Raw genomic sequence first — 14071 nt, forward strand, 5'->3', positions numbered from 1 at the left:
TTTATCTTTAAGTAACAGTTAATCTAAAATTGTTTGTGAACTATGTCAAATTTATAAATGCCACTATAATTGACGGCTAATCCATATCGTTTTTTTTTTTTTTGTGACGAAAATTTCTCTATTAATGACATCTTTTTTTTTCGTTGGCTTAGCTTATCTTGGGAAAATCCTGACAGAATTAGCATGTTAGTAGGCTTTAAGACTGTAGGTCTACTGACGACAAAATTTTGCTTAATTTCTGCCCCCTCCCCTGAATTGTAAAATACCTGAAAAGGCAAGCATGCAACCGTTTTGACCCAAATAATATCGCTAAGCACTAGATGGCGTTGTTTGCAAAGAAGTCCACTTTGAGATTATGTAGAAACATTGACTTTAGATTCATATTTTTATTTTATTTTTTTAAACTAAAACTTTGGGGAAGATACATGGATGGCATTTTATTATTTAGAATTATAAAGAATATGAAATAGAAGGGTTTTATGAACATCTAAAAAATGGGGAGATGGGGGGGGGTACTCTTTACAATTGAATGAGAAACTGAAATATGCATCCAGTAATGCTCAACATTATAATACTGTCTGCACATCGTAGGCCGACGCATTTTGAGAAAATCATGAGACTAAGAATGTCAATGGTTTTGTTTTTTTATGAGTAAAACTGCTATTATAAGTAACTGTTTTAAATAGTTTATTTATGTTTAAATGCTTTGTTTTTAAATATTTTGGGTTTTTGACTCCTTACTGTACAGGCCACGGAACCTATGTGGAATTACTGATTTTCTTTATCTTTTCTATCTTCCAATGCATCTAGCTACTGTCTTGTCCTAAAGAATTCTAACATTAAGAATCTATTGATTTCCAAAGGCAAAACCAAGCTACAACGCAAAGCCATCTTTTATCTCCAAAGCCAAACCACACTTCCTTAAGGTGCGTGGTGCCGCATGTTTTAAGCTTTGTTCTTGCTAAAATTTTCACCCAAGTTTTTTTCCTTTTTTTTTTCCTTTGACACCCTCTACAACCAAAACAACATATGGATGTCTTTGTCGTTTGAAAAATAAGTTCCTGGTTTTTCTTATTTTTTACAATAAATATAATTGTGTAAATTAACACTTAACCAATGCAAACAATCAGATTCCATTTTTATTTACCCTGGTATTTCAAGGTCAAAAGGCTGCTAAGGCGAAGTGATTTAAGGCTCTTAAGAGACTTAAAGACATAAGGCAAAGAGATTACTTACATAGAGGTTATTTACAGGGCAGGGCTTTGAAGCTAGCTTAAATGCAACGTAGGCCACTTGGAATATATTAGGCCGCTTTTCTGGATCGACTTCTAGCATATATCCTAAAAGAAATTGTAATGTTGGAAAGAGTGAAAAATGAAATATGACGTTCCAGCTTGTTAGACAAAGACAACTAAGAAGACAACTCATGTCAAAGACAACTCATCTAAGCTATTAGAAAACAATGTAATTTAAAATAATTGAATAGAAATAAGAACTAGACCTACGTTGCCTGGGCAACGTGAAGTGTTGCGGCAACCTTTGTCCAGCTTTGCCGATTAAAGTGTTGCGAGAGCAACACTTTGGTTTTGTTTCTTCGCTATCGGTTAAATGCTGAAGTTGTCAAAACTATCAAAGCTTCCAAAACGGCATATTCAAAGAAGAACACAATCAGTAATCACATGATCAAATTCTTCAGCGTTGAAAAAACGACAGCAAAAGAATATCGGAAAAAGGGACTAAATTGAGTTTGCAGCCAGTTGAACTTTATCCTTTTCAATCGTAGACATCGTGACGGATGGAAACTTGGAACATTATCTTATATAATCTAGTTGGTATTATAAAGCTATCCGTAACTTTTCAGGATCAAATACCATAGATGTGCACCAATTTGCACAAATTTGTAGCCCCTCATGAACCTCCTCTAGCAACCCATTCTTGCTTACAAGTCCCTCTTCCGTGAGAGACAAAGAATAACACAATCAGTAATCAGATGATCAAAGGCTATTCCTCAGGGTTGAAAAAAAAAAAAAAAAAATATTGGAAGAAGGGACTAAATTGACTTTGCAGCCAGTTGAACTTTATCCTTTGCACACCATAGGCTCTGGCTCGAGGACAAGCAAAAACCATCCTTTTTGGCCCCAGGCAAGAGTCGTACGGAGCTTTCCAAAATATAATGTCATATTCATCAATCCGGCCCGAGGTCCACACTAACAGCCGATTATTACTTACTAGGCCCCTAAATGTCACTTTGCAGCCGGTTGAACTTTATCCTTTTCAATCGTAGACATCGTGACGGATGGAAACTTGGAACATTATCTTATGTAATTTAGTTGGTATTATAAAGCTATCTGTAACTTTTCAGGATCAAAATACCATCAGGGACCCATAAATTTCCTGTAATGACTCGCCATCCAGGATCGCTTATTATTGGATGGCGAGTCATTACAGGAAATTTATGGGTCCCTGATTCCATAGATGTGTACCAATTTGCACAAATTTGTAGCCCCTCGTAAGCCTCCTCTAGCAACCGATTCTTACTTACAAGTCCCTCTCCCGGGATATACATCCAAGTTCACCAGAAACAAATAATGGGTACACCAACTAGCAAAAGTTCCAAACCCCTTGTCGCTGAAGTCATTGTAGCCTAACAGCCGATTATTACTTACAACTCCCCTACATGTCTTACAATCGGGAACCAAGTTGTTCTTACCATCAATTACACCAGAAACAGATAATAGGTACACCAATCAGCAAAAGTTGCAAACCCCTCATTGCCAAAGATGATTATAAGCTAATAATCGACTGTTGCTTGGAAGTCCCCTACATATCTCACAATTGGTATCGGCCTATTTTTGGTTCAAGTGTGTACCTTACCACTGAAGTTGTCAACCCCTTGAAACTTAAAAACTGGTGTATGTCATGAAGGAATTTTTGTAACAAAAAATGGATGACATATACTTTGATCAGCTCATCAAGGTCTATCGATTGTCATTGAAAAAAAAATTCTATCTGTCTTAGTTCAAAAGTTGACTTTTTTGCCGGAGGCCAACTTTCTAACACCACCACTTAGAAAGGAGCAAAGGATAAGCTCTAATTTCTTTAGCAATGAGAGAACTTTTAAAGTTTAAGAGGTATATCTGATACCATTTCTCTATTGCAATCCCAAGTAGAAAAAAAAGAATGGTAAAGTCAGCTGAAATCACGAACAGAAATGGCTAGAAACAATAGATGGCAGCACTTTCGGACCCGTGGGAAAATCGCACTTTTTTGTTTCTGTAAATTTTTCTATTTATCACTCAAAGAAGATATATTGGCTGTGGGGCCGGGGAACTACAGCATATATTTAACACTTATAGATTTTAGTCCATCTTCAATTTGAAACTGGTGCCTGCCTGCTTGCCTGCTAGAACGGAGCTTTCCACTCGAAAGCAGAAACATGGTTTGATGAAACGAAAGCTTGGCTGCACAACTTCAGATACTCCTCTCTGACATAGGCTATATAACTCCACTTCACTTCGCACACCATAGGCTCTGGCTCGAGGACAAGCAAAAACCATCCTTTTTGGCCCCAGGCAAGAGTTCTACGGAGCTTTCCAAAATGTAATGTCATATTCATCAATCCGGCCTGAGGTCCACACTTTCCGTAAAAACCGCACAGGTTAGACCCTTACCAGTTTCCAGGAATAAGCTGAGATCGGCGGCATAGGAAAAAAAAAACAAAAACAAAAAAAAACGGGACAAAACCAAAGTGTTGCTCTCGCAACACAATTAGCAATTGAAATTGAATAAATTATTAAAATATAACTGGATATATGACACTTCTTTATTTATAAAGGATTTAAAAAGGGGTCAAATATAATTCTATATTAAAATAAATATTTTTATAGGAGAAAATATATAACTGACAACAATAAACTATTTGTTGACTTCTAGATGGTGCTAGCATGAAATCTAGTTTGCTGGGCCAAGCTTAACAGCGAACATCTCGGCCAACCAAGGTCAAACACATTCCCAACAATCAGGTGCTTTTGTAGGGATTTTTCTTGGAAGAAGGGGAAAAACATAAAATAAAAAAAACAATAGCTAGATTCACAAGGAAGTATTTAAGAAATTAAAGCGACAGCTCTCGTAAACTCTCGAAATTTCTGAACGAGGTGACACCCTTCTCTATATAGAGGTGTGTCAACAATGTATTAACATTGCAAGAGTATGTCTCCTCAGGGCAATAGGTCAAATAATAGTTATCTATCTATGTATATAAAAATAAGTTGTCTGTGTGTGTGTGTGTCGAGTGACGTCATGTTTGTGTGTCGACTGACGTCATTTTAAGGATTGAGCTGTATGCGTCATGAAGTTGTTTGTCGACTGACGTCATGTTTGTCAACTGATGAAATTACATACCGGGACACTGGGACACAAATGACGACCGGGACACAGGGAATATAAATGACGACCAGGAACCTCAAAGAGAAATTACAGACTGGGACACCCGGACACAAATCACGACCAGGAAACAGGGAATATAAATGACAACCAGGACAGAGGGACACAATTACAACGGGGACACCGAGGGCACAGGCGGGATATATAAATGACGACCGGGACACAGGGATTGTTCGAATAGAAATTACAGACCGGAACACCGGGACACAAATGACGACCGGGACACCGGGACACAGGGAATATAAATGACGACCGGGACACTCAAAGCTTCGGGGGCGCGAAGCGCCCCACCAACTAGGTGTTAATATAAACATTTTATTATATTAAAAACGCAGTACTGGCTAACCATTTCCCTGTTGGTAGGCTCCTGCGAGTTAGTTAGATTTTCAATTCTTCCTTCTTTGCTTAAATCTGATGCAATATATCTGAACATTCATATAGAAAGATTTGTTAAAAGTTTTGGCAAGGGAAATGTCTTAGGATAGTTTTAGGAACCCGTTTGACTGACCCTATGTCAAACGACAATTAGTACAAAATATATGGTTCGATCTCATTTCCTAGGATTATAGTGTATAAACGCTGGTAGGATTTCACAGATGTAGGGAATTTTACGGATGATGTACATATGGACGGAGTTTTCTGATTTAGTAATGATGTACAGAGTTTTACGGACGATGTACGGATATACGGAGTTTTATGGAGGATGTGCGACAGATTGCTAAATTTTGTGGTTTTTGGCCATTCATCTGACGTGTAATGAGATGCAGGTTCTCCTTAAATGACGTGGAAAAAGGTCATAAGAAAAGATTAAAGTGAAGTTTGAAATCCATGTGACAGTGAAGAGAATGAAGCTTTGAATAGACTTGGGTGGATGAGGGCTATTCACAGCTGTGTCAGCCTCACTTGGCTTGGTGCTGCAGTGAGCTGTTACTAGTAGTAGCAATAGTATATCTGACCAGTATAAAATACTTACAGAAAACTAAAGTAGAGAGAGAGAGAGGTGGAGGGATGGAGGGAGAGGGAGAGGGATGGAGGGAGAGGGAGAGGGAGAGGGAGAGAGAGAGAGAGAGAGAGAGAGAGAGAGAGAGAGAGAGAGAGAGAGAGAGAGAGAGGTTTATTTAAACAACAATCGTAGCCCAAATGGCTAATTTGATGTTGAAATACAAAACATGTTATTATGCACTATTACACATTGACGTAAAAAGGGACGAAAGAGTTCTGGTAGCGGTTTGTCCGAGCACACACAGGAACAAGTTTTAGCTTGTCTTTTACGGCTGACTGTCAGGGCTTCTGGGGGTAAAATGTCACGGTGAGCAGTGTTAGACAGAAACATTTTGACAAACATCACGATAAGGTCACTCAAACGGAGTTCCAAACTTTAGAGTTCAATGGTTGCTAGGGCATCATGGTAGGAAATTTCACTATTGCTCAGGATGATCCTGGTTCCCCGTTTTTGGACTGGCTCCAGTTCCTGCACTAAAAAAAGCGATTCTTAATACTGAGGCCCCAGACGGGACAGGCGTATTCAAGTGTGGGACGTACGTAGCACAAGTATGCTCGTAGAAGATTGTGGGCGTTGCACCCGAAGCGACGCATTTTTAAAAGGGTTTGCAGAGATGCGTTTGCTTTGCGGGTCACACTATTAATATGGGTAGTAAAGGTGCAATCACGTGAGAAAATGATACCTAGTATATATCACCTCACTCACAACAGGGAAAGGAACTTCAGGGGGGAAGAAGTCTCTCTTAAGCAGGTTCAGTCTAAGTATTCTTGACTTAACAGAATTAATAGTCAATTTCGTATCAGAGCACTGTCAACTTAGTAGGTCGAAAGTGATTTCGGGGAAATGTTTGGTGGGGACATTGCCATGAAGGGGATAGGGGAGTAAGAGCGACAAATCGTCGACAACTTTGTACCAGCAAGTAGTTGATGACGGCAAGAAATGTTATTCCTGCCAGTTTCGTCCCTTGCGGGGCACCGCAGGTTATTTTACTCCACTCTGAGTCACAGTCCTCTTCGTGTAAATAAAATATTTTTCGCTGTCTTTCATATAGAAAATCGAGCACAATGGCTAGCGTTTGGCGTTTAGCAACCATTCGTTTTAGGTTTTGGCAGGCTACTAGGTGTAATAGGAGATCAAAAGCTTTGCGAAAGTCGATGGCTATTAGGTCAATAAAACAGCTTTGCTTTTCAAGCCATTTCAGGATCTGATCGTACATTCTGACTAGGCATATAGGCGTCCCACATTTTGGGAGTCCGCCATATTGGTATTTGTCGATAGTCTGTCTTAATTACTCTAGTAGCCACCGCAAGATGAACAATTCTGTCACTTTTGCTAGGCATGGCGTTAGGGAGATTGGTCTTAAATAAAAGTAAAAGTGCTGATGATTTTACTTAGTAAGGTTTTACTGCTGATGATGAACACTGTATATGTGTTCGAAATATCCAGTTAAATTTTATATCTGTTCACCGTCAATAAAAAGGTTTCATCCCTATTTTGAACTGTTTTACTCGTTTCATGTATATGAGGGGGGTTGTCCCCTCGTTAATACCTCGCTCTTTACACTAAATCTTAAATTTTGTCCCAATTCTTTAAGAATAACCCCTGAATAAGAAAGGCCGTAGAATAAATAGTTTAAATTACTAAAAATACTTTAGCATAAAGAGCGAGGTATTTATCTTCTCCTAAATACCTAGCTCTTTATACTAAAGCATTTTTAGAACCCCTCATATGCGTAATAATCTCTGTTCGTTTTAAATTTTAATGCTACTCCTTACTTTCAATTAAAAAAACTTTCATGTTTATTTTTTCATTGTTTTTTTTTATAGTAATGCTAGAAAATCCTGCACCCTTTTCATTGAATTTCTCTTCCCCCATGACATATTCCTCCAAGGAAAGATCCTCCCACATAGTCCCCTTTCCCTCAACCCCACCCCCAAACCAAAAAAAAATCCCCCTGAAAACGTCTGTACGCTTCCCAATAACCATTACTGTATGTAAAGACTGGTCAAAGTTTGTAACTTGCAGCCTCTCCCCCAGGGACTGTGGGGGGTAAGTCATCTCCAAAAACATAGTTATTATGGTTGTTGACTATGCGGAACAAAATGGCTATCTCAAAATTTTGATTCGTTGACTTTGGGAAAAAATGAGCGTGGGAAGGGGCCTAGGTGCCCTCCAATTTTTTGGTCACTTAAAAAAGCCACTTGAACTTTTCATTTCCGTTAGAATGAGCCCTTTTGCGACACTCTAGGACCACTTGGTCGATACGATAACCACTCGGAAAAAAAAACAAAAAAACAAAAAACAAATAAACACGCACCCGTGATCTGTCTTCTGGCAAAAAATACGAAATTCCACATTTTTGTAGATAGGAGCTTGATTTTCGTTAAGATTCTATGACTTTTAGGGGGTGTTCCCCCTATTTTCCAAAATAACGCAAATTTTCTCAGGCTCGTAACTTTTGATGACAAAGACTAAATTTGATGAAACTTATATATTTAAAATCAGCATGAAAATCCGATTCTTTTGATGTATCTTTTAGCATCAAAATTCCGTTTTTTAGAGTTTCGTTTACTATTGAGCCGGGTCGCTCCTTACTACAGTTCGTTACCACGAACTGTTTGATATCTCAAGGAACTTGGAGTACAATCTTTCACTGAAAGCACACACCCTTTGCTCAAGACAAACGTCCTTTGAAGCCTCTGGGAAGTCATATTCGGCAATCCTGCGGTCATATTCACGGATTGCAGAGTCAGTTATTGGCCCAGTATTGACCCGTGAGAGCTTTGGTTTTCTCACAGAACTCTTGGCTATAAATAAAAAGGGTAAAGGATACGGCATTAGACTTTACAGTCCGTACCGGCGGTGCTGATCTCCGTTTCTTGGCCCTTCAGCCAGGAAGTGCAATGGGGGGTTGGGGGCCAGCCATCATGTGCTTTCGCACACCCTTCCTGTTTACTCTTGGCTATAGACACAATACAAAACAGCACAATAACAAGATTTAGCGAATGAATATATAATCATACATGGACAAACTTAGATGCAGTCTACCCTTACAACTATACAAATTTCAGCAGTCTGTATTATTACTTTGATACACAGCACCGGCATTCTAATAGCACCTTAAGCATCTCTGAAGCTAGGGAAGCCTAAGTTGTAGCCTATAGGCCGAACAATATATGGGATGATCTATATATCCCGGTGGTTATAAAAATTTCAACTACTACTGTTATAACTTCTACAACTCATCACAGCACCAAGCCATATGAGGTCCACACAGCTTGCACTCTTATGTACTTATGTAACTTATTAAGTAATAAAGATTTATCGGGAGAATTTAGGACTGTTTTCCATATAATATCTTAAATTATGTATTTTACGACTATAGGGTTATACTTCGCCATCCTCTTAGCTAGCAAAAATACCCATTTACGATATTTATCTCCCTCCCCCCCGTTCCACTCGCTCACATTAAAGGTCGATACTAGACAAATAGATTATATCACACGCAGGAAAAGTCCTTAAGCTTTTCTTAGTAGGAATCGTAACGAACACTGACTATCAGGCAGTGGAATGACTCAAGTGTAAGGTCATACTCCATGGGAGAAACCTTTTTAGTAAATGCGTTTTGTGTTATCTTGTCAAAAGATGCGTATTTTATATCACCAAGTATATGAAAATGAAGTTTTTGTCAATAATTCCATTTTATCCCGTTTTGATATTATTTTTTGTTACTTACAAAAAACACTGGCTTGAGACTTTTACGGTTGGAGAAGGGTGAAAAAAGCAATAGCCAAACTCCTGTTTGTAGCAATTTGGGTTCGTTTTAAGTTGGGCTTAAACATTCAATTTAATGTTTGCTCGTTTATAGAATTATTTATTTATCTATGTTAGGACCTGTTATCTGTATGGCTTCTATGATGGATTATTCTAATTTCTGTTCATTTTGGGTTTCATTAATTCTTCAATAGTAACTTCGGGTCGTTTCGAGTTTGAATTATTTTATGAATTTATTTTTCCTGGTCTTAAGTTTAATATGACTCTTTACTTTTCTTTGAAAAACTTCTATTCGGATAGTTTTTGTAATTTATTCATATACACATATCGTGGTTTCAGCTGTTGCTGTAATCTAGTAAAAGGCAAGTCACAGCCCATGGTAACCAAAAGTTAAAAAACGCTCTTTGAAAAAAAAAAACAGCTTAACGAGAAAAAATTCTCGTCTGACAGTGATTCAGGTTTGGCAACTACTATTTTGGTTAATCTTAAAATTAAAAGTTAAAAATAAAAGAGAAATGTAAGGTGATTTCGAAAAATAGCTTGAAACCTCTCAAAAATGGCGCCATATCGAAATGAATGGTTGAAAAACTTTACAGGTAAATTACAGCCCCCCACCTTAGACAACAAGGAAAATCACTTTTTTGCATGGGTAGCACTGATTTGTGTTCTTTTTTTTCTTTCTTTTTTCACCAGGGCTAACGGGCTATCAGAAGATCATATAGAAATTTTTAGTGCTTAATTTTAAGGGAGATTGTTACATATGGAGTCACTTTTGTAATTAAAAAAATATAACATTTAGTATAAAATTAATTTTTTTACGAAAAGCTTCATTTTAATCCCATTTCTGAAGTGATGGGGCTAGCGGGGTACCAGAACGTCTTTTATTTTTCCAACTGAACTTTCTCCAGCTTTTTCCAGTTTTATATTAAAGAACGAACTATAGACCATAGTAACTGAAGAATTAAAAAATAATTATATAACTGATGATACAACACATGCTTAAGATGATACAAGAGAAATAACTATTGAAAAAGTTGTTTCCCAGATTCATGGTTGCAGCAGCATTATAACAAAGGTTATAGCAAAGAATGGAATCTAGACCATAAAAAGAAAAAAAAGAGATTGTTTAAGCAGAATATCGTAGTAGCTGCCTTTTTTCTTTTTTGCTTTGTAGTAACCGTAACTCTTCAACTTCGTATTTCACCTTCAAATTTTTTTAGAGGGAACCTCAGACGTGGCTCTTTCTTGGAAGCTTGTATGCTTTCCATGTTGAACAAGCAGCCCACTGAGTCGCAGCAAATGATCACTGCACTGATGCTTGAGATCTATGTTTGACTCCTACCAGCATGTACTCCAGACCTAGTAAGAGTCCTTCAAGTTTTGCTTGAGAACTATTTTATTTTCGGTTCTGTAGAATGTAACCATCAATCAGTGAAGGACTACTACCACACATCCACTACCGTCTTTGGAGTAGAAGCCACCATCCGGTGAACAATTTATTAAAATGCTTAAGGAACTATCAATTATTTCATTAAATGTGAAACAACGTTCAAACTTCTTTTCGGATAATCTTTTGTAATTAGTCAAAATACACTAAAGAAAATTTAAAATGGAAGTTAAATCCACTCACCAGAAGTGGTGTACTTTCTTAAAAAAGAAAGTACTTCCAAAGAAAGTACTGAACATTTGTGGATCGACTTCGACCCATCCTTCATCATCTAGGTCTTGACCTCTGTCATACTGGGCTTTATTCTTAGGATCAGAGAGAACAGTGTACGCTTCTCCAAGATCTTTGAAATTCTTTTCATGTTCCTTTCGCTCTTCTTCTGTCGCTGACGAATGTCGGTCAGGATGATGAAGAAGCGCCCGTTTCCTGTAGGCCTTCTTGATTTCATCGTCGTTGGCATTCTTTTCAACTCCAAGAATCTTATAGTAATCTTTTTGTTTGGACCTTTTCATTTCTATTTTCGCCTCTTGTAATAGTCTTCGGGTTTCTCTATTTGCATTTCTTTCTAGCTTCATACAAGCTTCATAATCTCTGACACATTCTTCGTATTTTCCAAGACTTCTGTAGGATTTTCCTCTCAACAGCAATGCTTTTATGTAACCATCATTCAAGTTCAGAGCCGCAGAACAGTCGTCAACTGCTAGAGAGTGATTTCCAAGCTTAGAATTGACAAGAGCTCTATTGTAATATACTTTAGAGTTGGTCAGCTTATTAACTGGATCGATGGCAAGCGTTTCTGTATAGATGGTGAGAGCTTCTTGTAATTTGCCTTGTTTAAATGCTACATTTCCTTCCTCTTTCTTCGTCATCAATTGCTTTGCTTTCTTGTAAGCTTCTCTGGCTTTGCCATAATCAGGTGCTAATTGAAGTACTTGTTGGAAATGAGAAAACGCTAAATCAATATTATCCTGATAATATAAACACATTCCACGGACTAGCAATGAGTCAACATCTGTGCTATCTGACCTTAGTATGTCATTAACGATTTCCTCAGCTTCCTGATATCGGCCAAGGTACGTCAAGGACTCGGCTTTCTTTACTTTGTATCTTTGGCAAAACACAGCAATATCCAAGGCTCTTTCAGAGCAGTACAAAGCCTTTAAATAGTCTTGAATTTCAACAGCTCTACTAAGATCTTCGTCTATTTTATTGAGGGTATCAATGGTTCTCAGCTCAGTGTCAATAGTAGTATTTGTAGGTTCTAGTTCTTTTGCTTTGTCAAAAGCACTTTTTGCAGTGGCTACATCGCCCATCGCCAAGGAACATTTTCCCATTCTGAAATGGCCTTTGGCATAAGATGGCTCACATTTGATACTTTCTCTGGCATCTTGCAGTGCCTTTGAATACATTCCCAGCATGATATAGCAAGCAGCACGATTGCCATAATAGGGAGCACACGGACACAGCTCAATGGCTTTGGCGTAACAGCCAAGAGCCCTTCTATAATCCTTCTGCTTGTAATATTTATTTCCTTTATCCTTCTGATCCTCCGCAAGCTCATCAGAAATGGTAGCATAAGCGTCATTGGGTTTCAAATCCGAGCAGTTTCTATGATCATAATTTGATCTGTCAAAACATTTTTTATTATCAAATTCTTCAGAATATTCCATTCTCCTGTTCTTCACTCTTGGTTCACCTTGGTTATCGTTCTGGTGAATTCTTTTTTCTTTGTTATTATTTTCGTTGTAGTCTCTTGCCCTCTTCTTTCTTAACTTATTTTTATGTTCATAATCTTTTGAGGCATCCACGAGCTGTTCCCTTCTACATTGCCCTCGATATGAATGCCGTGGGGTGCATACTTTTCTATTATAAACCCCCTTAAGACTGTGAATATTAGATCTCTGCCTATATACTTCATTCTTTCTGAAATTGTTTGTCCTTCTTACATTTCGCCTATATCCAAACTTCCTACAGGGACTCCTATGACGCCTTTCGCGGTAAATAGATTCATTGGGTTCATCAACCTGGTGGGCATTAAAATTCGTTTCACTTTTTGGGCTCTTGCCGCTTCTTTCTAAGCCATTCAAGTCTTGACGATTGTCGTCTTTTTCTGATCTTGTCTCCATTATGTTTATAAGTGTTTTAGCTAGCTATTAACTTTTTATACTGAAGTGACTTGGCTTCATACATAGTTTTATACGGTACACGACGTCATGACAAATGACGACAGAATGGTAATACAAAGGGATAACATTATTATATTCTTTGAAGCTTTAGTATGACGTCATTCATGGTTATAATCATGCATTTTTATGCCATCTTTTAAACACCTGAAATATGCGCGTCGTTTTATTATTTCTTTTCCTCCTTCTGGCCGTAGTCCCGTTTCTGCATCTTGAATTTTTTTTTTTACTTTATTTTCAAAAAAAAGAATATAGTAGGAGGGATACATGCATGAAACATACATTAAACATCCACATAATATGCAACATAACTACATACATAGATACAAAATGTATTAAATGATATCTAATATAAACGCTAAAATATAAATAGTATAGTCTTAACATCCCTGCCCCAGAAAAAGACATAATAGAGACGGAACTAAATCCGATTTTTCGAGCAACAAAGCTAAGATTTAGTTCAAAATGGTTCGTTTCCTTAGTAATTCTTGCTGATTGCAAAATTACAAAGACGATAAATGACTCTCAACAGCTACAGAAAAACCTAGGAAACAAGAAACAGCAAAAATCCCATTGAATTGCAACAAGGATAATACCTTCGCTAGAGGGCTTCTATACGCTAAATCAAACGTTTGCTCATAATACATAAAACTGAGGATTAAAAATGCTGGAAAACTCACGCGCTTGTCAATTATTAATCAAAAGATTCGGTCTACGCATACTCTGCCCTTCCTAAAACACACTGTTCTTCTCTTAAAACCTTGTCAACAGCATCTCTAATTCTACAAAGTATCTACATAATAGCTAATTCTCTACCGATAGAAACCGCCTAATGCCTCTATAATTACCCTACTCTTTCTTATCACCTTTCTTATACAGGGGTTTAATTAGAGTTTTCTTAAGTCGCGAGGTACTTACCCTTTTTCAAAAATCACATTCATAATCTTTAGTAACTTTATTTCTTATCTCATAACCACTATATTCAAACAAGATCTAAGAGCTTACGTATGGCACTTGTGACGAAAGATCGGAACCGGTCCGGTTATGTCCATCATGCATCTAGAACTTGGGCTTATTCTCGAACTCACCAAAGCAGTAAAAATCCCCCAACACCCCCAAAGAGATCGGATCTTGTCCGGTTATGTCAATTACGTATCTAGAGCTTGTGCTCATTCTTCCCATCAAGTTTCATCCTGATCTCTCCACACTAAGCGTTTTCCA

General features: G+C 37.7%; 1 protein-coding gene across 1 annotated transcript; it reads right to left on the reverse strand.

Moving 5' to 3' along the window:
- Positions 1–1236: 1236 nt before the first annotated feature.
- LOC136043557 (dnaJ homolog subfamily C member 7-like) lies at positions 1237–13996 on the reverse strand (the record flags this gene model as incomplete). The annotated part of the gene is made up of 3 exons (XM_065728472.1): positions 10885–13996; positions 8062–8253; positions 1237–1340 (listed from the first exon to the last, which is right to left on the reverse strand). Coding segments are annotated over exons 1-3 (2205 nt in total), but the record flags the coding sequence as incomplete, so codon positions are not given.
- Between the last annotated feature and the right edge of the window lie 75 nt (positions 13997–14071).

The sequence above is a fragment of the Artemia franciscana genome, unplaced genomic scaffold (genome assembly GCF_032884065.1).
Source record: "Artemia franciscana unplaced genomic scaffold, ASM3288406v1 Scaffold_7193, whole genome shotgun sequence".
Taxonomy (NCBI): Eukaryota; Metazoa; Arthropoda; class Branchiopoda; order Anostraca; family Artemiidae; genus Artemia; species Artemia franciscana.